This window comes from Ambystoma mexicanum, chromosome 11, assembly GCF_040938575.1.
Source record: "Ambystoma mexicanum isolate Mex_15411 chromosome 11, UKY_AmexF1_1, whole genome shotgun sequence".
Lineage (NCBI taxonomy): Eukaryota > Metazoa > Chordata > Amphibia > Caudata > Ambystomatidae > Ambystoma > Ambystoma mexicanum.
This window is the reverse complement of record NC_090934.1, coordinates 706,202,257-706,227,827: the sequence shown is the minus strand read 5'-3', so window position 1 is coordinate 706,227,827 and position 25,571 is coordinate 706,202,257. Positions and strand designations below refer to the sequence as shown.

General features: G+C 48.1%; 1 protein-coding gene across 1 annotated transcript in view; it reads right to left on the bottom strand.

Moving 5' to 3' along the window:
- The window catches only part of TCP11L1 (t-complex 11 like 1), a 666,815-nt gene that overhangs the window by 388,961 nt on the left and 252,283 nt on the right, over window positions 1–25,571 (bottom strand). The window contains exon 6 of the mRNA XM_069623576.1: window positions 4,864–5,000. Coding sequence (XP_069479677.1) covers window positions 4,864–5,000 — 137 coding nt within the window. The remainder of the gene's footprint in view (window positions 1–4,863; window positions 5,001–25,571) is intronic.

The window sequence follows — 25,571 nt, the reverse complement described above, 5'->3', positions numbered from 1 at the left end:
GCTTTGCATTTTTATAACACTAGTCCCAATATTCTGGTATCTAGAAGCTGCATCCTTTGAACTCTCTTTTGACTGCTACCAATGCTCCTACTATGAGCAGCCCAGTGCATGTGCTCTCTTATACTCTCCCCTCACAAGAAGTGAAACACAGAAAAGGGTATGACAATAATACATTGCTACTGATTATGAATATGACTCCTGCTATCTTGAATAGGTCCAATTGTTGGGTCTGTTCCCATTTACCCCAGCACGGGGAAAGAGGAATGGGTTGGTATGTAAATCCGTTGCCACTTAATACAGCCTGTTATGCATCATTAAGAGCGCTATTTTTCGGAAAATGGAATGATAGGGTCACTGGTCAGTTCGATGGAACAAACATCAATGAATTTGAAAGATTGGTACTGGAACTGTTGGGTTGTTCTGTATTTACAAGCAGAAGCGAAATCAACCCGGTAACAACAAGTCCAGTAGATAGGCTCCCTAATCACTTTTAAAATGACTCCGGTGGGAAATAATGATGCTGTGCCTCCCTCTTATACTATTAATCATAGTCCATGTTCTATCCCATTTTGCTTACGGAAAAAGAGTTCCCACCCGGTGGCAACATTCACTAGATGCATGAACATTGCTATGCTTGAGCAAGAAGAAAAAACATTATATATAGGAGGTTCTATTTTATATGTGGAGATCAGGACTACCCATGGTTACCTAGACCTTGGAAAGGGACCTGTTATTTAGGTATAGTTCTACCTGGTGTATTTCTTTCCAAAACTTCTGAGATAGCAAAACTATCTAGATCTCGGCCACGTTGAGGTGATACCGCAGGGCAGGTCGTAGGGGATATAGCAAAATCATTTATACCATTTTAGGGACAAGCAATACATTTGTGGAATATAAGGAAACAGTCTAGGGTGTTAGAAAAAACAATAAATGGAACTACATATATACTCTATAATATATGACATTGGAACAAAAAGCAATCAGATTGATTGTTCTTCAAAATAGAATGGTCCATGATATAATTTTGGCTGATCGTGGAGGAGTATGCAAATTGGTGGGGTCAGCGTGCTGTGTATTAGTAAGTGACTCCTCCCCCTCGATATTTGAAGCAATTAAAAACTTGCAAGTTCTGAAATTCATGTTCCCACAGGTGGTTGGAATCTGAATATAAATTAATGGTTCTGGGAACTGCTGCGATCATGGGGATGGAAACTAATTGCAATTCTGGTCATATTATTAGAAATCCTCATGTCTGCGGTTGTTGCATACAATGCCTGCCAGTCCTCTGCTCCCAAATTACAAATGAGTGTGCACATGCAATTAGAACGAAACCTCCTCGCATATTAAGTGATGGTGCACAACACGAAAATGAAATAATTAAAGAATTTATGGCAATTAATATTTCTGATGATGATTAAAGCAGCATGGGTAGTTGGAATTAGACACGTGGTCCGATGAAGACGCGATGTATGGATGATGCTATTGGCTTAAGGCCAAAAGGAGGGTTTGTTAGACCAGAAAAGTAACCCTATAATTGAATGATATGTATAGTATGTTGGCCTGAAACCAATCGCATCATGTGACAAACATCGCAACGAAAGAATCGTCAACGTAACCAAAGGGCGTCCATTTTGTATAATGTCGGCCATTTGCTTTTTTTTCCCTTTCTGTCAAAACGCTTTGCAAATATATTCTTTGCTTCAAACTCACACACAGTGCGAGGCCATGGCCTGAATGCTGAAATACTAACTCAGACAGGAATGTCAAACTGTGCAGAAATACATTGTTTTTCTTTCTCATTAAGTCCTTGAAGGCGAGCAGAAGCCGCATCTAATCAGCAGACCAGGTGCCGGGTTGTCTTGCAAACGCTGTAGTAAAAGGAAGTTAAAACATTTATTATATTCCTCTAGCGGTGCTCCTTCGCAGAGAATGGTATTTTCTGCTTCAGAACTATCTGACCCTTAGCTCATGAGCCAAGTCATACAGATAACATAGTAAGGAAGGTTTCCCTGCTAAGAACACAATATCCCTGCTCAACTAGAGCCCCATGTTCCCCTTAACAGAAAGCTGTCTCAGCTGCCTTTGCTAGAATAACTATGTTTAGGCTCAATGAAGACTTGTCATAACGTGTCATAATTGTCAATCACTGAACCCTAGCCTGTACGACATGTATATGGGCGGATCGAATTGCCTTCACAAAGATTATGTCTAATGTATCTATATTGCTGCTTGAGCGCTGCTCGCTCTCTCTCGCATCTAACGGTGTTTGGGAACACACGTCGTGAGGTGGTGAGACCCGGTCGGCCGACTGAGAATACTTTGAAATAAACCAGACTTGTTTGGAAAATGAACCTTGTGTCTGAAGTGTCAATTTAGTGTATTGTTATTGTGTCTTAGTTTCCATATACAGTCTTTATGGCCTAGCACTTACTTGGATGATTGGTTGATCAAGGCCAAGTCTTGGCTCCAGGTTGGCCCATCTTCGACTTGTCTGTCGGGCCCTGTGGAGGTGGGATTTCTTGCTCAATCTTCTGAAATCTCACTTGTCCCCTTCTCAGATTCTAAAGTTCATCAGTGCACAGTTCTGCACCAGGGAGGGACTGATTCGGCTCAGACTTAGACATAACCCTCTTACCGACAGGAAGCCAGTGTAGGGCCCGGAGTACAGGAGAAATGGGGTCCCCGTAAGGGGATCCAGTCAGCAAACGGGCTACAAGATTTTGGAGCAGTTGCAGCCAACATAGAAGAAAAAGAGGTTGGGCAAGGAAGACAGCATTACAGTAGTCAATCCGACTTAACACTAAAGCGGCCACAACCCAAGGCCGTAGTGGAGTCAGAAGATAGCCAAGGATTTTCCAGTGGATTGTTAGATGGTAGTGTCCAGTCTGACATATGTGCCTAGTCTGTGCCTCCATTGAGAGAGAGGCAGAGATCTTAACTCCCAGATTCTTCTGTAACTGTGACAGGAGTCGCCCCCAGCGCTACAGGCCAGAAGGAAGATGTCCACATAGAGGAGGCAGGAGAGACACAGGCAGGCCCAACTATCAAAACCTCCTTATCTCCATTACGTTTGAGCCCGTTTTTATTCAACAACTGCCCCACAGCCACCAAGCAGTCCTGGAAGCAACCAGATACTTCAGCCACATTCAGATCAGGTTGAACAATAATCTGTGTGTCATCGACATACGAGTAACAGCAAAGGCCATGGGAGCGAACCAGGTGGACGAGAGGCTGTATATACACATTGACAAGTATGGGGGAGAAGGCAGATCACTGAGGAATTCCACAGGAGAGAACGGGATGCCAAACAGAAATGGGAGAGAGTGAGATTGGAACCGACCAGTAAGAAAAGAGGCATACCAAGCCAGACATTACCACCAGAGACAGGGGGTGGAATAGGAGGGAGTGCTCGACGGTATCGAAGGCTGCTGAAAGATCTACCAGAATCAGGGCACCCACCCCTCCTAAATCAACCAGTCGAGGTAAATCATCCATGACTGAAACCAAGACACTCTCAGTGCCTCGGCCTGGGTAGAAGCCCTCTGATATGGAGCAAACTAATGTGTAGTTTCCAAAAAGGAGCCAAGAATGGGTGAGATCAGAGACTCTAGAAGCTTCATGAGGAATATGAGGAGGGAAATAGGGTGAAAAATTTGCCGGCAAGGTGGGATGCAATGCAGGCTTTTTCAAAAGGGGAATGACAAGCGCCTGTTTTATTTCTGTAGGAATAATGCCATAGGAGTAGGAGGAATTCACAGAAATAGTGACCCAGGTTACAATCTGCGGCATATCATCCTTCAGTACCCAAAGGGGGATGGGGTCTGAAGGAGGTGCCGATTTCAGCCCATTTTTGGCAGAAAAAACTGCCTCTCTGCTCATAAGTAGAACGCCATTTACGTTCTGCTTGTATCAGTAAAGTGGGATTACTATTTCAGGTCACAGGAAATGACCTTTCATTGTAACAATAAAGTGCTTGATTCCTTTGATACTTTTCCTTCCAAATATTACAAGAATAGGGCCTATCGACTTTTGAATACATATTTGTATTACTTTGTTTCAAAAAGACATTCCATAAAAGTACACATCATCAAAACACAATCTAAATAGCATAACATTTAATAAAGTTTGTCAGAATGGGCTTCTCCCATCATTTTAATTCAGTCCTATTTGCAGGCCAGAATGAACAATGAGTGGGTTAAGAGCCCACCAAAAGACCTTCTGATCCTAGGTTTGAATAGTGGAAAGGACGCCTCCGCCTCTTATCCTTTTGAGGTAAAAAAAGGGATAAAATAGTCAAATACTCACACCTATAATTTGAACACTAAAGACAATTCAGTTTGTGGTGCGTGCTATATATCAGTGGTATGATTGTGATTATTATTACCCTCTAGACTAGAGAAAGGGTATTATCTAGGCTGTTCCTCTAGACTCGATCATTATAACGTGTAGCAAAAGGGACTATTTCTTATTATTACGTGACATAGGAAGGGTAGCTTAAAGCAGTTTGTTATGACATTGGACGTCGTTTGTTTTTTAGCTGCAACAAATATGAACCCATGAAAATATTTATAAACAGCCCAACCAACTTCATACATCGGGTCAATGAAAAATACCTGGCAGTCTTCCAAAAACGATATTAGCTGAGGCACAACGATTGCACTGGCCTTCGATACACATATTTCATGAAGTAATGAAAGGATGGTGTTTCCAATCTTGCTTAGATTTAAAGGAAAATGCTGGGAGTCATGTGATATGCAAGCTTTGAGGCAGTCTATAAGATCCTTTGGAAACATCAAAATCTTAATTTTAAAGCATACATGAAATACAGACATCTTTTTTTTTTTTTTTTACACCAGATCTTACTTGGCTGCTTCTCAAAAAAGTCCTGAAACTTCTGCCTTTCGTATTCAACCGATTGCTGCATTAAATGAGGCCTGATGCTACTGACAGCAAAGTTGGCCATGTCAATTTTCATGAGGTCCAAAACAGAGAAAAGTTCCCTGTAATATAAACAAAATAGCAAATGAACTCAAACATTCACCTTTGCAATATAATATTAACTTCAGATTAAAGAACAACAAAACATTTCTTTTACAGAATAGAATTCATTTCTCTCGGAAAACCTTATTCAGAATGTTTCCGTGATACGATTCATGGTCGTTGCATCCTTTAAATATACTCAAGAGCATTATAGATGACATATTCTGATTATGTTTGGCGCATACTGCATATTTGCAGTGTTTCTAAACATTGTGTAGAAGGTCTGTGCAGTATGCAGGAGAGGAATATCAGTTTTTTATCCCTTCGTCGTTCTTTATTGACAATCTGGTTGTTAACACAAGGCCATTGGTTGTTCAAAAACAGACGTGTGCTTAAATAAAAAATAAATGGACATCTTCCTCAAATTAAAAATAAACGTGAAATGCTCCTGACATAACTTCATCGGCATAATATAAACATGCGTAAACTGCAAGGGTGAGTTGAACACCAGTGTGGGGGAAAAGGACTGAGACTTCAAAACGACCTCATGGGAGCGTTCATGAAGCAGTTGCATGGACAGCTTAAGGTATGTTATTACCATTTATACCACTAACAGCTGCCACGTGCCATGGCCATGGTCTCTGGGCGTTGTGAAAGATCAGAAAGAGCGGGTGGTTGGTTAGATTGGAGGGGCGAGAGATGTAAAACGCTGGGTGGAATTGCTGCTGTCTAGACACATAGTTCGCAAGTGCCCTAGTACTGTGTGCGAGTCTGTTTTGTATTATTTTATTTTTTTACTTTTATTTTTTGTCGGCAGAGGTTATACCAGACACATGTTGGGGGAAAAAAAGCACAATGCATACATCGAGTACATAAACAGCAGTGCATAAGTCACAAAGGCAGTTATACAATGCACGGGGAAGAGACAAAATACAATGGTACATGATGTTCAGGCATTCATCAGCGGGGGAGACAAGCTACTCCTAGATGACCTCTCCTCTTGATTGTTGAGGTAGCTATTAAATGCGGACCATATATTCTTGGGGCGGGAGGAAGTAGGGAGTGTTACAAGGTACTCTTCTTCACAGTTTTGGGACCATGTAAGCAGGCTCAGCCATTTCTGGAATGTCGGGGGGGGGGGGGGGGGAGAGGGGGAGGCTCTTCCAGCTTAGCAGTATGCATTTCTTAGCCACCATGCAGCTGATATTGAGAAATTTAGCCATGCGTTTGACATTGTTGTATACCCAGACCCCGAACAGGATCCCCAGTGGATCAGGACCGATTATAGTGTCAATAATCTCAGCGAGCGTCTCTAGAATTTTCCCCCAGAATTCCCTCAATCTGTGGCAAGTCCAGAACATATGCAGGTGATCCGCGTTCTCCACCTTGCAGCGGGGGCAGGTATGTGCAGTGGTGTGGGCAAACTTGGAGATCCTGTAGGGGGTGTAGTACAGCCTGTTCAGTAGCTTGTACTGGATGGCCCGGTAGCGGAAATTAAGGGAAACCTTTTGCGTATGTGAACACATGTCCTCCCACATCTGGTCAGGGATTTCTCGGCCCAGCTCCTCTGCCCACTCATCGCTTGCCCCGGAGACCTGTATTAGGGCACTTCTTTGTGACATCTTATATAAGGAGGAGACGACCCTGCGGGCGCCACCCAAATTGGCAATGTATACAATCGCTGCAGTGTCAGGGGGTTCATTGGGAAAGGAGGGTCATGTAGCACGGAATGCAGCCCCAAAGCCTATAGTACTGCAGGACCTCCAAAGCAGACCCAGAATGGCCCGTTTTCCATGTCTGAGGGTCAATGAACCTGCCTTCGGGGTAGAAGTCTGACAATGCCTGGTAGCCTAGATCCCCCCCAGTGCCGGGCTAGGGCAGCGTCATGTGTAGGCTCCAGACCAGGGAAGGCCCACACAGGGAGCCATTTATAGTATGGAGGGGATTCATCTGTGTGTTGTAGCAGGCGCTTCCAGGCGTGCAAAGTGGTGCTGACTGGATCAATGGGGGAGTCGAGTATATAGTGCTGGTGCAATATGAGGGACATTATGTTGACATCAGCTGCTGCCAGGGTTTCTAGTTTAACTTGTGGTTGGACCGGGGAGTAGGGTAACCAGTGAGTGGCGTGTTGGGCCTGAGCCGCCGTCCAAAGTCGGGAGCAGACCCACCTTGTTTGTATGGGAACACCATATCAGACCATTTCTTGCGCACTGCACCCGAGTGCCACAGGAACTGAGCGCACGCTTTATGCAATCCTATGAAGTATTTCTGCCCGGGCCATACAGGTATATTTCTGACGGTATAGAGCAGCAGGACCATCTTGACAAGAGAGAGCCCTCCGGCCAATGACAGTGGGAGGGAACGCCAACGCATCATTTTCATCTCTGCTAGTTGAGCTGCGGCCAAGTAGTTATTTGCGAGAAGGGTAGGATTAGTTAGCGACACCTGGACTCCTAAGTATCTGATTCCACCAGGAGACCAGCGGAGAGGATATTCCGTAGTGGGCTGTTGGGTGGAGTCAGTGAGCGGGAAAACCACGGATTTGGAATAGTTAATTGTAAAGCCGGAGTGGGTGCCTATGCGTGTGATGTCTCGTAATATGGGGTTAAGGTGGACGGATGGATCCCTAACATACAGCAATAGGTCATCTGCATAAAGAGATCTAATCTCAGGAGCATCTTTCAGCCTTATCCCCCTATGTGAGTGGCGTGCTCGAGTGTCGTCCACCATTGGCTCTATCACTAGAGCGAAGAGGATCCGGGAGAATGGACAGCCTTGGCGGGTGCCCCTAGAAAGTGAGAACAGCGCAGATGTGAGAGAGTTGGCTCGGATCCTGGCCACCGGGGAGGTATATAGTAATTTAATGTATCTGATCATGTTGGGGCCAATGCCCATTGTCTCCAACACCAGCCACATATATTTACAGGACACCATAACAACTTTGAGCGTCGAGAGTGACCGTCACGGCATCTGCATCCTGGTCTATACGGGACATTACATTAAATAGCCACCTGATGTTATGAGAGGTGGACCTCCTCGGTACAAAGACTGCCTGATCTTCATGGACCATGTGCGTCATAAACGGGAGGAAGCGGTTCGCTATCACTTTGGCAAAAAACTTAGCATCAAGGTTCATAAGAGAAAGTGGCCTATGTGAGCCGCATTCATCATCGGGCTTGCCAGGCTTCAGCAATACCGTTATGACGGCTTCCCACAGGGACGGGGGGAGAATGGATACGCGGAGTGACTCGCCCCAGACTTCTAAAACTTGGGGGCCAGTATCGTGAGTCCGTCAGGGCCCGGCGCCTTGCCCTTAGGGAGGTCCGAGATAGCCTTGACTATTTCGTCCAGGGTGATCGGGGAGTCGAGCCGGTCTCTGGTGGAGGAGGAAATGCACGTCAAGGGGATGTGATCGAGGAGATCATGAATGTTTGTTCAGTATGTTTGGGAGGCTGGTAATATAAGGTTCTGTAGAATTCAGCAAATATATCTAATATCTGATGGTCTGACCACCGTGGAATGCCTTAGTCATCCTTCACGGAGGCGATCTGAGCTTGGCCCCATTCCCCTCTCATGAGAGTTGCAAGTGTCTATCACCTTCGCCATACTTACGGGCAGCTTGGGGACGGCTAAAATATTGGACCTCACTGGTCGCGAGAGTGTTGTATGTCTGAAGTTCATCACTAATTAGGGCAGGTTTGGCCGGGTCAGCAGCGGTTGAGCACTCCAGCCCCAACTTACGTAATTTAGCTTTGGATCGCCCAAGAGCGGCTCTTATTGTCTTTAGTACACCCGCTTCTCTGGATATAGACACCCCCCTGATATACACCTTAAAGGCTTCCCACCTGACGCCAACTGAAGTGTCTGGGGGGGGGGGGTGTTATGCTCAAAGAAAGACTCAATATCAGCCAGTATATCAGCTTTGAACACAATGTCTTTAAGGGCAGAGGACTTAAAACGCCATGTGTTAAATGTCGGGACAGGTGTTCCCAGTTCTACCGATATGGTGACCGGGGCATGGTCCGACAGTTTGCGAGTTAGAATCTGTGCCCCCTCCACCCTACCCATCGCTTCACTTGATACTAGGAACATGTCAATTCTAGAGGAGCTATCGTGAACAGAGAAGTAATGGGTATATTCGCGCTGGCGAGGATGCAGCGTCCTCCAGATGTCATGGATGTTGAGCGTTGCACTGTGGCGGAGTAGGCTGCGTGCTGCCCGGGACAGTGGTCGAGCGGAGGTCCCAGTCCTGTCCAGGCCTGTGTCTAATATTAGATTCAAGTCCCCCCCCCCCATATGATCCGAATACCCACATACCTCAGTAATATGGTCGGCACAGTGTCCACGAACACAGGGGAAATCTACATTGGGGCCGTAGGAGTTAACGAGAAGATACTCCCTATTCACTATGGTACAGTGTAATATAATGCATCTCCCGTCAGGGTCTATGTAGTTCTTATGTAGTGTGAATTTAATGGAATTGTGGATCATGGTCAGAGCGCCTCTGGCTTGGGTAGAGTAGGCTGTGAAGTATCTATTAGGACCCCATGATGGTGCCATACTACCCCGCTAGCTGGCCCGTGGAGTTGTTTCCTGCAGCATCAGTATTTTGCAGCCGTGTCTGTTGGCGTAGGCCATAATTTTTCGGGTCTTAGTATAGTTGCTCAATCCCCGGACATTCCACGACATTATGGTAGTGGGCATTTCACTTGACTTGTTTAGGGTATATCACAGCTCTTTTGTCGTGGCATGCATTCGCAACTTATGCGGTTACTCATGAGTCGCTTCAACATAGCGTGCTCTGTCAGTCTGCCTCTGCCTTTTGCAGTATAACTTCCCTGAACCCCACCTCCCCCACCCTCGCCGTCCAGTAATAGCCAGCAGTGCACGTTCCCACCCATTCCCTTCCACCTCTGACATCCCTCAACAGTTGGGTGCCAGCATGCCAATCAAAACATGGATCAGCCAACCTTTTGACCCAACGGGGGTCCATACCAACCAAACATTCCAACTTAAGTTTGCAACTGCAGTGGGGTGCGTCGTTGCTGTGTTGCCAACCAAGCAAAATAATGGTGAGTATAGAGGTACCGCATGGGTACGCAAGTTCGGCTTTGTAGGTCCATAAGTCATAGTTTCTCCCTTGAAGAGCATGAGAGTCAGCAGGCCAAGGTATCGCCACAGTAACATGAACCCTGTAGCATCGGTCAGCCCAGCTGGAGAGCGAAGAGGCGTACAGGAGTATGAGCCAGTGTTACCCTGCAATGTGGCCGGATATCCCAGTGCGACTTCGGAGTTGGGTTATGCAGCATAGCAGATCAGGTGACGGACATAACAGTCGTTAGTGCCTTGAAGTCTTAGGGAGGCGACAAATGCAAATCAGTCATTATCCATGTCCATGTGGTCCCCAAGAGGATCATTGAGCGGTATCTGTGCTCTATAAACATCTCTGCCTCCTCAGGGACTGTGAAGAAGTACAACTTCCCTCTAATTTAAGCTTCAGACGCGCCGGGAACAGCATTGCATAAGAGATGCTCAGTTCTTTCAGCATCTTCTTGACCCCTAGAAATTGGCGTCTCTCCTGCTGTACCCCAACAGAGAAGTCGGGGAAGATCCTAATTATTTGGGAAACCAGGCGCAATTCCCCCTTCTCGCGGGATAGACGCAGGATAAGGTCCCCTGTCTCTGTAGCTGAGTATTTTTGCAATAATGGGCCTGGGGAAGTCACAAAGTGCGGGTCGCGAGGACAGGGCTCGGTGAGCATGCTCCACCATGAAAAAAGGAGAAAGAACAGGGTTGTCAAGTAGCTCCTTCAATAGGTCCTCCACCGCCAGTTCCATGCGGCCCTTGAGAGCATTTTCAGGTACTCCAATTATGCGTATATTGTTCCTGCGTGATCTCGACTCCAAATCATCGCATTTGGCCTTTACCATTTTCATGTTCCGGCAGAGGGTGGGGACGGTGTCCCGGAGGGTGTGTAAGTTATCCTCGTTAGTGCTTATTCGCGTTTCCGCCTCTGTAATTCTGGTGCCCGCGTGGTCCAGCTGGGATTTGAGCGACGCCACATTAGCATTAATGTCTAGTTTTTCATGAAAAGAGGCAAAGTTCTTAGTCATGTATTCGAGTATAGCCGCAAGGTCATGTGCCGGGGCAGGAAGAGATGAGGTGGCATCATCTTGATTAGAAGATACGTGACCCTGGTCGGATTTGGATGTTGCCTTGGTGAATTTATCCACGACTCCTGTCTTACTGGCGCCCTGGGACCTGCCAGACATGGCAATATAGGTAGATGAGGTGTCCCCCGCTGATAGATGTCCGAGTATTATAGCCCAGCAGGTGTGCAGATGGGGACCATTAGATATGAAGAGACCACAACGACAATGGTGCACGTAGCACTGCGGAAATGTAATTGCGTCGCAGTGAGTAAAGTAGATTGATGCGGTTCCCTTGTGTCTTCAGCTGAGCAGGGTGAATGTTCCACTGTTATGTTTCAGCCAGGCTGTAGTAATGGTGCAGATGAGGGCCAGCAGGGGAGTAGCGCAGGCGATTCCGTCCCCACTGCCCATCCAGCCGGGCACGCAGTAGATGGTAGAGCCACAACAGGGTGCCGCGTGTGCAGGAGCGACGTGTGCTGAAGCTATGGCAGGCACCACAGTAGCAGGATGAGGACCAGCCCCCCAGGGCCGAGAGTTCGCCGCTCAGAGGGACCCGTGGCTCAGTGATCCTGCCCAGGCCCCCACACAGTGACCAGCGTAAGCCACCACAGCCCGCAAATGGCTCCCCAGAGGAGCAACTGTTAATGAGTCCCCCCCTCACCCAGAGAGGAGCGTTATGCAGGGAAGCAGCTAGGACGCTGGGGCACAGTCAAAGGGATATCAACAGTGGATCCCCAACACCCTCCTCTCGGCTAGTAGAGCAGCCGCATCTGCGTCCGGTAGGGTATCCAGCAGATGAGTATGACAGCTCAGTCTCGCCGATCCCCACGGCAGCTGCGAGGTAGTGAATGGGCCGCAGAGTCTGCCTCAGTGAAGGATGGGAAGCCCGGCCAGGCCGCCAAAGCCCAGCCCAGCCCTGCGGCCCGGGACGGTGGCCGCCACCCACAGGCAGCCCGCGCGAGGTCAGCAGTCAATGTGGCACTCCCTGCCCTGTGGAAAGTGCGGTATGAAGCGGCTGCAGGGTTATCAGAGCGCAGGGGCACTGCCGGGGAGAGGCCAGCAACAGTTTATGGGGAGGTCCCCAGCACCCACCTCGCAGCCATGAGGGCGGCCATGCCCGTGTCCCACGCAGGGTCCAGCGATGGAGCAGGAGGGGCCCTACGACAGCAGCCCCAAGAAGTGGTGATGCGCTGCAGATCTCGAGGCAGCTGTGCGGCTCCGGCCGCGGCACAGTGCACAGGCGCCCGCCTCCTGCTCCAGCGGTGGCAAAGATCAGGGCAGGAGGCCCTTCAGGTCCCCAGGCGAGGCCCAGGAACAGCGCTCGAATAGAGGGCCACAGGGGGGCCTCCGCCGGCCCCGCCAGGCGTCACAGTCCATCAGTGGCGAGGGCAGCAGGAAGACAGTGCGAGGCTGCCCCGCGCACACCGGGGGTGCCACGAACCACCGGCCATCCCAGGGCAGAGGGCTCCTCCAGTCCCACTCCGGCAGGTGGGGAGGAGCAGGCAGGCGGCCCCGGCTCTGCTCCAGGGCGTGCCCCACGGGTCTCGTCAGAGCGGGAGGGCCAAGGCAATGTGTTCAGGCAGGCGGCCACCCGCGAAGACTGCAGGCGGGGCCGAGGCCACTCTCACCCGCGGGGACCACGCGGAGCAGGCCGCACCATGGGCAAAACATAAGATGTCCGTATCTCGGGGTCCCGGCACCGATTTTCTTCAGAAGTGCAGGCACGAGAAGAGGAGGGCACCAGCAGTTAGCCTGCAGAGTGATGGCCGGTAACTCTGCAGATGGGCGCCGATATTTTATGGTTACGGGCAGGCAGTCACAGAGCTCACAGGCTAAGCAGCCATTTTCTGGGCTGCTCAACAGCGCCCCCCGTGTGAGTCTGTTTCTAAGTGCTCTTTGTTGACAGCATAAGCAGTGTTGGGTAAGATATGCCCCCGTACCCAGATGCTCTGGCTCACAACTCCCATGATTCTACACCATTGACTAAGCTGGCTAGGGTTGGTGGGAATTGCATGTCAAAACACGTGCCATAACACAGGTCGACAATCCTTGAGGCATTTGCTTTCAGGTGGGAGCCTTGTGTGCCCATGGTGAATTGCAAGTTGGTTGCAGAGGTGTGGGGTTCCAATGCCTGATATCTGTCGGAAGCGTTTTAAGTTGTTGTTTGTGAGTGGCACAGTTGATCTGCATACACTGTGTTGGAGCATGAAGACCAGGATCTTAGGGAACACAATGTATACTATGGGCAAACAATCTAGGATGCTAAAGAGTAAAATACAGTGCAGCAGCTATTAAATTAGAGCAAACAATTCATACTTTGTTAAGGAGCAAGACACAACAGGAGAACCATTAAACTAGGGCAAACAAATAATTCAATAGGCAACAGCCAATTGAGCATGCCAAGGAGCAAAATACAGGCCAGCAACAGCAAAACCAGTGAAATAACTAACAAACAAAAAAAACTAACAACTCACACAGTGGAACAATGATTAAACTAGGGGACAATTCATACATTGCAACAATTAAGGTAGAGAAAACAGTTCATACCATGGAGCAACAGCCAATCCAATATGCCAATGTAGAGAGTGCATTTCAGGGAGCAAATCAAATAAAGGTTTTGATTAACCAGGTTACCAGGAAGTTATGTCATTCATTATCCTTCCCAGTGTTCAATTTATTTATTTGTTTGCGTTCTGTGACCCTCAGTCTGGACTCCATCCAGCTTATACTCCCTGACTACTTTAGTCTACCCCAAATCCTGGCAGGTTGCGGCACACATGGCTTGAGGGTTCAGAGACTTCAACTGGTCGTCAGTTCAGATTCACTTATAATTTAAAATGTTCAGGTCCCAACCCCTGTCCCACTCCCATTCAGGCATGGTATGTCACCAGTAAACGAAGCTCTTCTACTCCTTCAATCCAGCAGTATCAAGCTATTGAGGTCTTCAGAATGGAGCGATTGGGTAGCAGCATACTTGTTTGTTGCTATTGAGCCCAGACAGCCTCAAGAAAATATAAACTGCCATCTTTCTGTCAGCTAAATCCCTCTCTCTTCCAAGCTGCCACTGATGCCCATATTGTCCAGCTTGAATCTTATTAATGGACTGCGACTGCCTAGCCACCATACATCAAGCCCCACCACTCAATTCCAGATGCAAGATAAATAGAGTGGTAGTACGAATACGAAAAGGTGCCCCCAATCTTTCCTTAGAGCTTACAGTATGTAGGTCAAGAGGAGCACAAGCAGCTCTCGACCAGTCCAAATCAGATAGGCCCACAGGGTCACTAGTGAGAGGGCTTCCCCCCACCCAATCAGGCAGTGTTGTGGTCCAAGCCAGTCTATGATGAAACGGACAAGGTTCTGCCCAATGTACAGGACCAGATTGAATACTGAATCAAAGATTGGATATGATATTAGCTGTGCACAGCACAAACAATATAGATAGGGCTGGATGAACCATGCCTGCACACTTGTACCGTGAGTCATCGCCTCCCTCCCGTGAATGCTCCTCAGCAGGGATCCTCCATCCGCCACCACTAAGAAACTTCAGATACAAAGAGCACCCCACCAACCGCAGGTCGGTGCCTTTGTCCCTCTCACATGAACGGAACTAGGAGGTTGGGGTCCCCGCTACCTTCTCTGCCATAGGCATCCAATTCTCTACATCTTGCTGTCCCAAGCTTCATCACTCAATATAAGAATAAGACCTGCTGTCGCACAATCTCAACTCTGCGATATCCCAGAATTCCTTGGCCCTGGATTTCCTTGCTTAACTCTTGATACACTCCTGTACCACAAAGCCCATTTCCTTGCCTATCTGCGCTCCCATTAGTCCCTTTGTCGTCACAGAAAGTTCCCCTCTTCTGATAGCCTCCTTGCTCTGCAACTCCCATCCCAACCTGTCTTGAGACGCCTATAGTCCCTGCATTCCTGGTACATGTCCAGGCCCAGTCCCTGCAGCGAGGCCCTTTCACTCCCATCTAAGAGACTCTTCCAGGCATTTCCTCACCTTGGCTTACCTTACTCACCCTTCGTACACTCGTATATTCCAAAGTATATGCCCTAGCCACTCCCTGCTATTCCGTTCATGGCCCAAGAGATGGCCTGCTCCAGACAGCCTCTTCCTTTATACCTCCATCTTAAGAGTCCACGATCTGAGAACAATCTCCTCTCAGTGCAAAATCGAAAATGTTGTTGAAGTTTGGTTAAGATGGGGCTAATCCTGGGTATTCAAGACGAGAAAACAAAACTTCAGAAAAAAAGACATCTCAGACCCATAAAAGCAACCAAAATGAAGGCACATGGAATCTCTGCATGTGAGCAAAGGATGTCAAAGCTAAAGCAAAGACATAAAAGCATTTATTAACTCTGCTTTAGAAGGGTCCGCTGGAAGCTACCTACCTGGTGACCATCTTGAACCCTTAGGACTACAGTCCCGGCTCACACTTGGCAGTTTAAGCTTATGTTATGATAAAGGGAAGCTAACAGAAAGGCAATTCAAAAGTAGACGGTTCATGAACCTGCAAAACATATTAGGTTTACCATTACAAAAGAGCAAATCCACCAAGGAATTTGCAGATTCACAAAACAGGAGCAAGGAATTTGCTCCATTTCCCTGATCCTAAAAATCCACTATTCAAATCTGTCCAGCAACTAAATTAGGATACATGGACAGAAATGACTACTTGTTTTTTTTAAAATCCATTTCCTCACACTTCTGCCACTGTTGTTGTTGTGCACTTTTTTTTAAGACTAGGCACAAATCCACTTGGTGCACTCTCAGCATTTGACCAAGAGCAAGTTTCCCAGTACTTAAAATGCTAATATGTTCTGTGTGATGCAATAGTTAACCACCCTCTGCAAGCTCAAGTCAAAAGAATAGCACATTCATGAATCATTCCACAAAAATCCTTTCATCAAAAGACGGATGCATAACAACATCCTTATCCCAAAAAATATATATATTTGCTGCAAGCCACCATGTTAACAATACGTTAATGGAACAGCATGTAAATTGACACAACCATCAGAATGCGCCAGAGATTGGGCTTTTGTGTAGGCATGGCAAAGGCTTGCCAGGCACGCCCTTAGTAGTATTAACTGCCCATTGCTGATGGCAGGTGCAAAATGGTGCGAGTACCTGGGCATTTAATAGCAGTGCATGGCAAATGTCTACTACATGTACACAAGCCAAAACTGTTGGCTAGGATTTCAGTGAAGGACACTGAAAGTGCTTATAAATGAAGTGGCTGAAGGCAGACCTGGTTAAGACATTTTTATAACACCAGTAGCAGGTTTACAACTCCAATTAAATAATTGGCCCTCATTACAAGTTTTACAGGAATTACCAGCGGGATACCAGCAAACCTGTCTTACCGTTTCCACCGCCCGATATCCCAGTATAATCGGGATATTATGGGCAGTGGAGACGGCAGTAAATTCCCATTCCATGGAGTCCCACAGGACTCCCACAGGACTCCACTTGATGGGATTGCCCAACTCACCAGTGCCGATTATTCAGGCATTTCTTTGCCGGTAGGGGCCTGACCTGCCGGGAGATCCGTGGCCCCTACCGGAAAACTCTGGTTTCCCAGGTCTGGTAAAAATGCTGGTGCTGGTATTACCAGCAATTTTTCCTGGGATTTTTTTACCAGACCAGGGACCTTGTAATGAGGCTCATTGACTCTCAGAAGAGGGCTTTGAAAAAACACTGGTAGACACTGAGTGTAAAGTCTGATGGTAAGGCTTCATTGACTCCACGCGTAGTCAATGGGTGGGCCAATAACCAAACACCACCTACAAGCATTGTGTCCTTCCTCATATGCCATTTCTCCCAATCTGTACTCTAATGCAATAGTTTCGGCTTCTAGGTAAAGCTAAAGCGGCACCTAATAGCCCAAACTAAAAACGACAGCAGATAAAATAACATTTAAGAGGAATTGCCATCCCAAAAAAATTACAGAATGTAGCATTCCAGCCATTAAATGTGTAACAGGTCATGCACGGTGTGAGCTACTTTGTAATAGTAACTCCAACAATTGGGGACCAATGGAAAAATAAGAGAAGGCAGTCATGGGCGAACTGAAAACAAAAATGTGGACGTAATCCAGTTACTTTCCGATACAACACTTCACCTCAACAGAGTCATGACCGCCAACAAGTACTTGCTAGAATGCAAGTGCAGCAAATTCCAGTCCTCACACTACGATTCACACGGACGCAAGGCACCTATCCAGAAATACAACAGACCCTGGCCACAAATGCCTTAACCTCAGCAGGGTGAGAAAGTAGAAATAACTTCCCTTGGCAGCTCACTGAGATTTGTCGGGTGCCAGACTGAAGTGGTCATCCTCATTGGAATCTTTTGATACTCCATCTTTCTATTTTGTTTTGTCAAAGTGGATTTCTCTAAGAGCTCTTTCCTGTCATTGCAGGTACAGAAATACAACAATCACTATTCCCAATCCACCATGGCTGAAATGGCAGTTTGAATGCCATTTTGATGTGAAAACGAGGAAACAAGCCACCACCCTCTTTTTCTATAAACCTGCTAGGGAAAGATTCCTTGGCAAGGATCTGATCCATCCTCTATTTTTGCAGTACCCAGCCTTTGCATTTGGCCATCCCTTCTGTTACTCTTACATTTTCCGACTTTGTGTCTAATACAATCAAAGCCACTAACACTTGCCCTTGAAAAACCTTCAACTCAGTGACGAGTGCCACAACGTTTCCCAGTTGAATATTCAGGTTTTGAATGCGAGTACTTACATGATTGGTGCTTTGTTTCAGCCCCTTGTAGATGGGCCTGCATTCATTGTATTCTAGCCTGCACCTATGTTAACATGTGTTCCACCTTGTCCATGGTCTTACAGAGAGCCACCAAGGATGGCACAGCTCAAGGATGCAGTGGGATATTTCCGTTGATTCCATCTCAAAAGCTCACCCTTTTTCCTGTAGGCTTGGAGAGTGCATCTGCGGTAAGAAAAAAATATTCTCGCTCAGAAATTTCCCTTGTGGATCAAATATGGTCCTTCAGTAAGCAACAATCAGTGCCTGATGCAGTTGCAGTAGTATGACCTCTCCACTGTGACTAACTTTCACGTCTTGGGGAAATCTGTTGGTGCGGGGACCCAGTGACCTGCTGCTTACCGCCACAGTATCTTGCAATCTTTTCGCCCTAATGCCACTTGAAACTACCTCCATCAGGCAAACTGCCCACAATGGGAGCAGTCTCACTACCCCTGTTGGATTCCACCGACTCAACATAGCCTAGGAGGAGGCAGGCCATTTTGTCTCTGCTAGCAGCATGGGATTTCAGCTACAGGTTACAGGTCAGACACACTGAACTTTCACCAGTTCAACCTCACCAGAATCCCCAAAGCATGGTTCACTCTGCTAGGAACAAAGCAGACCACTCCAGCAAAGGTATATGAGGGATGGAAGTAAGCGGCCATGTTCAGCACTGCTGAGCTCCGCACAATCTCCCAGCTGACCACTTTCTACATGATAGAGATCGACTTGGGTTGTATCCCCAGTGACATGTACCATGCCATTGTTAACATTGGCTTCAAGGGACAGGGTGCTTTCAGCATAGATGTTCAGGTACTCCAAGTCTTATAGTCAATTCCCAGCTCATTTACTCTATGTGATTGCAGGTCTCTTTAAGACATGACGTTACTGGAAAGTAGACAGTAAATTAGGAAGATATGGTGGCGGTCTTGGCAGAATGTGGGTGCGCATAAACTTTGTGTGATGTGGGGGAACCGTGTGATGGTCATGTTTATTGATTTCATGGCCTGCTTCTGAGTGTAGAAGAAGGGAGGTGCAAGACAATGAAGAGCGAACTTTAAGAGACAATGGTGGCTATGCAATCTTGGGAGGTTCCGCTGAGGGAAGACGGAATGAGCAGGTTCCATGTGTTAATTCCGCCGCAAACATATCGCAATGCAAAAATATCGCCATATTTTTGCTGCGAAATTCACACATGGACCCTGCGGGGGACACCCCTGCATCATTTTTTAATGTGCTGGGGACACCCCCGCAACACCTGCTCCCACATAATATCGCCCCCAAGAATATTGCCTATGGCGAACCAAATGGCCATATCTATGGCAATAGTTTTGTTGGGGATATTATGTAGTGATACCCTGTAAACAGACATCTGGTTGAGCACAGGTGAGGATGACTCATTAATGTTGATAGTTTTCTAGAGGTTACAATACAACTGTTGAATATGCGACCCAGCCCACGATTATCAGTTTTTCAGGGGCCTTGTTTTGCTAATGGGTTTCCTCTCACACGGTAGCCTCTGGGCCTCTGATATATTACCTGACTCCTCCCAATATAAGCAGCGTACTGTGTCCCCAAACATTCGTATAACAATGGATGAAGTGGGCCTTTCAAGCACATTGGAAAAACAAATCCACTCATGAGACAGTGGGCCTCATTCCAAGTGTGGCGGTCTGGAAATAAGGGTGCCGGTCGCATTGTACCTTTTCCAGACCGCAACAATGCTACACTGCGGGCAGAGGCCGTTACGCCCGGCAGGTCTGACTGCCGGGCGCAACGGCCCCAGATGGCAGAGTTTTCATGGAAGCAACCGCACGGTTAACAACGGTGCTGGTGCTTCCGTGAACCCATTCCTGTGGATTCCTATGCGACGCTATGGGAATGGGGACTTTCCGATTCTGTCGCCTGATATATCCCGGGCTACTGGGACTGTCCAGGTGGCACCGGAATATCAGGCGGCGGATTCGGTGTTACGAGGAAGGCGGCAACCCGCCACTAGCACCGGCGGGTTACCTCCATCCTCATAATGAGGCCCAGCGAGAATGTTTGAAAACCTTATGAAGAAAAGAGCAGGCCTTTTGTTTCCAGGTGAGCAGCTATCTGCATGCCTGAATGTATATTTTCTACACGCCAATTGAAGAAGAAAGGTTCTTTGTGGGCACCCCTGCCTTTTGAATACCATACCCTGTCTTTGGCTCTGTTCATATCAAAACAAACACTGGTATACTCCGGAAATATACATTCTCAGGGACTGATGCAGAAGAATATGCCTCTCAGCATTAGGCAATCAGTGACTATTTACTATGGCTGCAACTGTCTAGTCAGAAACCATGCACAGAAAAGGGTTTTCGCAACAGAAACACCTCGATCTCCACACCCCTAATCGAGCCACAAAATCAGAAAGCCCCGAAATAATGCTCTAATATGCAAAAAGGCAGTCAAGTCATCAATAAAATGCAAACCATAATAAAGCATGAACACTCCAAGCAAATGAGACACGATCCAGCCTCTAGGCTCTTTATTGAAGCAAATCAAAATATGACACTATTTATAGAATAATGGAGGGGGCGTGGCTACAAGGCCATGTGAGCAGACGTGTTTCTGGAGGAGTTCTGTTTGATCGGACTACAATCCTTGCCAAAAGTGCCCATGAAGGTGCCTGAGACGGACGAAAATAGGTGTATATGCACATGAGTTCCTTGAACTGGGCTGGAGAAGTTTTCCTAGCTGGAAAACGCAGTGGGTAAAAAGCTTTGTGCTTCCCGAAGATTGCAGGGGCCATGGACAAGACGAACAAAGTGGCGGATGGCTCGGAACAATAGAGCCGAACAGCGAGACACGGAACAGGACTGCAGAGAAGAGCGGACAGGTCGCAAGCGGTGGATTACAGGAACGGAATGCTGCAGAGGTACAGTGAAGTAAGGCGGGCTCGATAGAGCACGTTCCTAGCTGCCACCGAGTGAATTGACTGTCAAGGGGCCGCAGCATATATGCCATCCGAAGTGCACAGGAGAGAGACTGCAGGCTGCCAGACCCCAAGACCTGAACAGCAGAGCATTGGGCAGTGACCTGCTGCTACATGCGGAGAACACAAACGCGTCGGAGAGGAGTGAGTGAAACAGTAACACGGGCATCAGAGCCTGTGTCAGAGACCACCTGAGGAGATACAGGCGGACACGTTGGAGATGCGCGCTGCGCCTGACCGGAGGCTGAAGAAAGTGATCAGTGAATGGACACAACGGGAGATAAGGTGCGACATTGAATACCTGCCTGAAGCCTGCAGAAGCTAATGAGCGGATGGGGACGGGTGATACAGCTAGAGTGGCCGCCTGAAGTGGGGATACCATACTAGTTAATAAGACGGAAGCAGGCAATTCTAAGAAGCACAGCTGGCCACATATAATTAAGCACACAGTAGATTGCAGGCTAGAAGTTTGCCCATAACGCGTGCAGCAGTGGCTGCCCTTCACAAGGTTCGTAAATTTAACCACGACTCGGCGGTCTTGAACAGTAAAAAAAAAAAAAAAAAACTAAAAAACTAGCAGCCTCTCACAGGACCACACCAAGCCCACGAAAAACGAAGGGAACACAGCCCTGGAAACAATTCCTAAAATGGCGGACAAGGGTGGTGAAAAAAGGAGCCCCATAAGAGAAGCACCCACAAGCCCATGAGGAGACGAAAGGAAGATGTGCTAGGCACACCCTGCGAATAACACCACTGCAGACCCCACATATTGGGAGCACCTGCTGCCGGATGATAACTCACAGACGGAAATTGTCTGAAAGCGAGGCGGACCAGTAGAAGATCAGAGCACGGCGTGCCCTAGCTGACAGCCGGAACCGGAGTGGAAGCACACACTGGGGGAAAGTCACACCAGCCAGAGTAGCACACATGCGTGACAGTGCTAGCAGGAGAACGCACCAGCGGTAACCACAGCCATCACCCCAGAGAGCAGCTGGAGACACATTGTTGGGGCGCACATTCAGGTGCAAGCACTGGGCCCGACGGGGGCAGCAAGCAGGGAGCGCACCAGCAATGAAAATGTAAGCTATGGGGACGCAGGACGGGCTAATACAAACTCTTGACCACAGGCAAGTGACCCGAACTGTGCAGTGGGGGAGCCTAGGTGGATACTGCACTGCAAACCACAAGGAGCTGGGCAATCCAGCAAAAAGGGATTCTAGGTGACACGCGGGGTAGTCGCTAGGAACTACGGAGGCCTGGGACACCGCGCAAAGCGGAAGACTGAGACCAGCGGCCAGGGATGTGGGAGGACACATCCCACTCGTGAAACAACGCGAATCTGAATACGGGGACTTCCACCACAGATTCCCTCAAGCACCACAGTTGGGCATGTACTAGCCCCCAGGCGCTGGAGACCACACTCCTGAGAGCCCACAGCGAAGCATCCAGTAACACTGAGATGGCAAACAAACAGACCAAGGCATAGGGCAAACAACCCACGCTGGAAGAATTTACAAGAACATTGCAAACGGCTGAAGGGTCTAGGAGCAAGGAGAAGACCCCCGCCACGGACACCGCCATGGCGAGCAAAGACCAGCAGATCCTGGATGCAATTGCGGACCTGAAACTTTGGACTAGAAGATATCTGGAGGCAGCAACACCCGAGTGATAGGCACTACTCACATTATGCTGCCCCGCATAACCTATTTACTAGACTGGAGTATATGTTTGTCTCCTCGGAATTAGTAGGGGAAATGACGGGCTCAGAATATAAGGTAAGAATACTATCGGACCACTCCCCTCTGGTCCTGGAGTGGAGACATCAGCCCCCCAGAGCTAGAATTCTGACATGGAGTCTTATAGCTGAGGCCCTGCAGGATTCGGCATTCCGGGAGGACCTCAGGGAGGAGATAATTGGGTATTTCGATACTAACACAGGGAGCGTGGAGTCAGAAGGAACCCTATGGGAGGCATTTAAAGTGGTAGTGAGGGGAGCGGCCATATCCAAATCCAAAGGGCTCCAAGAGGGCATAGAGTGCGAGCTACAAGAGACAGAGAAGAAACTAGAAGAAATAATGAGCAAGGGAGGTACCTCACAGGAGGTCGCCGAACAAGTGAGCCAACTACAACAAGCCAGTGAGGGGCTTTGGGAGAGGCTATGCAATCTGAACTACAAAAAATATATTGAAAAGCAACACGCACGGGGGGGTAAGCCGGGGAGACTGCTAGCATGGCTATATAAAAACAACACACCCAGACCAGTAGTCAGGGAGATAATGGGAGAAGGCCAGATCTGGAACACCCAGGAGGGGGTGAATGAGGGGTTTCTCAGATTCTACAAGCGCCTCTATGAAGATACAGGGGAGTTTGCAGAACGGGAGACTTGGGAGACACTGCAAGACGCAGGATTACCTAAGCTAAACGAGGAAGAAAGAGAGAATCTGGAGGCCCCAATTACAATAGAGGAACTAGAGACAGTGGTACTGCACCTACCCACGTGCAAAGCCCCGGGTTCAGCGAATTCTATAAAACGTATAGACAAGAAGTGCTCCCCTCGCTGCTGGCTATGCTAAATGAGGAGTACGAGAGATGAAGATTGCCGGAATCCTTGAGAGAGGCAGTGATTATTCCGTTTCTCAAACCCGGTAAGCCAAGCTTGGAATGCGAGTCGTACAGACCCCTATCCATGTTAAACCAAGACAGCTAAATTCTCACGGCAGTGTTGGCGAACCGACTTAAAAGGGTGATAAACTCGTACACCCTGATCAGACTGGTTACATCCCAGGCAGGAATATATCCGACAATCACAGAAGACTCCACCATATCATAGAACAAAGGACGATCTCAGCGAAATGGCAATAGTCTCGTTGGATGCAATAAAAGCCTTTGACTCTGTGAGATGGCCTTGGATGATGGCGGCTATGAAAGAATACGGGATGGGACCAGGGTATCTGAGATGGGTGAAGATGGTATATAGCTCCCCGACGGCCAGCGTCAAAACGGGAGAGATAATTTCAAACAAATGGCAACTTAGCAGGGGTACAAGACAGGGCTGCCCTGGTCCGCCATGCTATATATCCTCGAATTAGAACCATTAACGATCTGTCTCATACAGCAGTACAGAGAGATAGGTGTCCATACGAAAGGGGGCCCGCACTTGATATCACTATATGTGGATGATATGCTGCTATACCTGGGCTTCCCAGAGGAAAACTTACAGTATGTTCTGGAAGTGATGGAGCGATATGCGTCCCTTTCGGGCATCGCAGTAAACCCCAACAAATCTAGTATGTTTCCCCTGGGGAGATTTAGGGGAGTCCCACAGGGGAACCTACCTATCCTGCCGATACCCAGGCAGACTAGAACAATTAGATATCTTGGGATCAATGTATACCATTCAATTATAGACAAATACAAATACAAAACAGAAAGGGCAGTGGAAGGCATCAAGAATAGCATGGCGTTCTTGGCGAAACTCCCCCTGGTCATGGTGGGCAGGGTGGCCTTGCTCAAGATGGTGGTCCTGCCCAGGCTGCTACACTTCTTCACGAATATCCCATACATGCTCCCCAAACGCTTTTTCACGAAACTCCATAGCTTATGCAGGGGCTGTATATGGCATAACTCCAGAAACAGAGTGGCCCTATGGAAATTGCATAATCCGTATGACAGAGGGGGCATAAACTTGCTGAATTTCGATATCACCTGGCAGGGCAGCTTCAATGCATAGTCAGATGGTTGTCCGAAGAGACGGCTGAAGCCAGATTGCTGAGGAAGGACTGCAACCCATTCTTCTTTACCCAAACTAGAGATGCAAGGGCGAGCGAGATTACTGGAACTAGGCTGGATAACATGGCGCAAAGCGTGCCAAGTAGTGGGAAACCCGACGCCATGCTCCCCGCAGGTGCCACTCGTGGCGCTATGCAGATGAGGATGGGGATCCGTAAATTCTGGGAACCAGTGGGCCTCACGACCCTAGGTGATTTATGGGAAAAGGGGAAGGCACTGGACTTCCAAGAGATAATGAAGGAAACTGGAATACACATGGGACAATATATCACATATACCAGAATCATTAAACGAGTGGGAGTAAAATGGCCCGGGGCAGTACTGGCAGAACAACCAGATACTGTTATTGAAACGATGTACGATATCTCGGAGCGCGGGCACGAAATATCCCGAATTTACGAACTATTGATGTCTAGAGTGGGTAAGAAAGTGCTCCAGTTGAAGCAAGATTGGGAGGAGGCGGCAGGAGAACCTATGCAAGATGGGCACTGGGAAAGAGCCCAGAGATATCACAAGAAGGTGTCCCGGAATGTGAGGCTGCAACAAACCCAGTTATATGTTACCCACAGGGCATATATGACCCCCAGTAAAATCGCCAGGTTTGGAAGCACAGTGACACAGAAATGCCCCAAGTGCGGGGAGGTGGGCGCCGGGATGATTCACATGTTCTGGGCGTGCCCGGAGGTGGGGAGATTTGGGGTGGAAATTAAACAACGCCTGTCCCAAAAGGGGATCAAGTTAGAGGTGGAATCAGTATGGGCATGCATGTTGGGGGGCGGGGGGTTTACCAGACCACGCAACCTTAAGAATATTAGTAAACTGAAAGATCTGGCATATATCTTGGCCAAACTGAGAATCGCTATGGGCTGGAAAGCAGCCCAAAGACCCAGACTAGA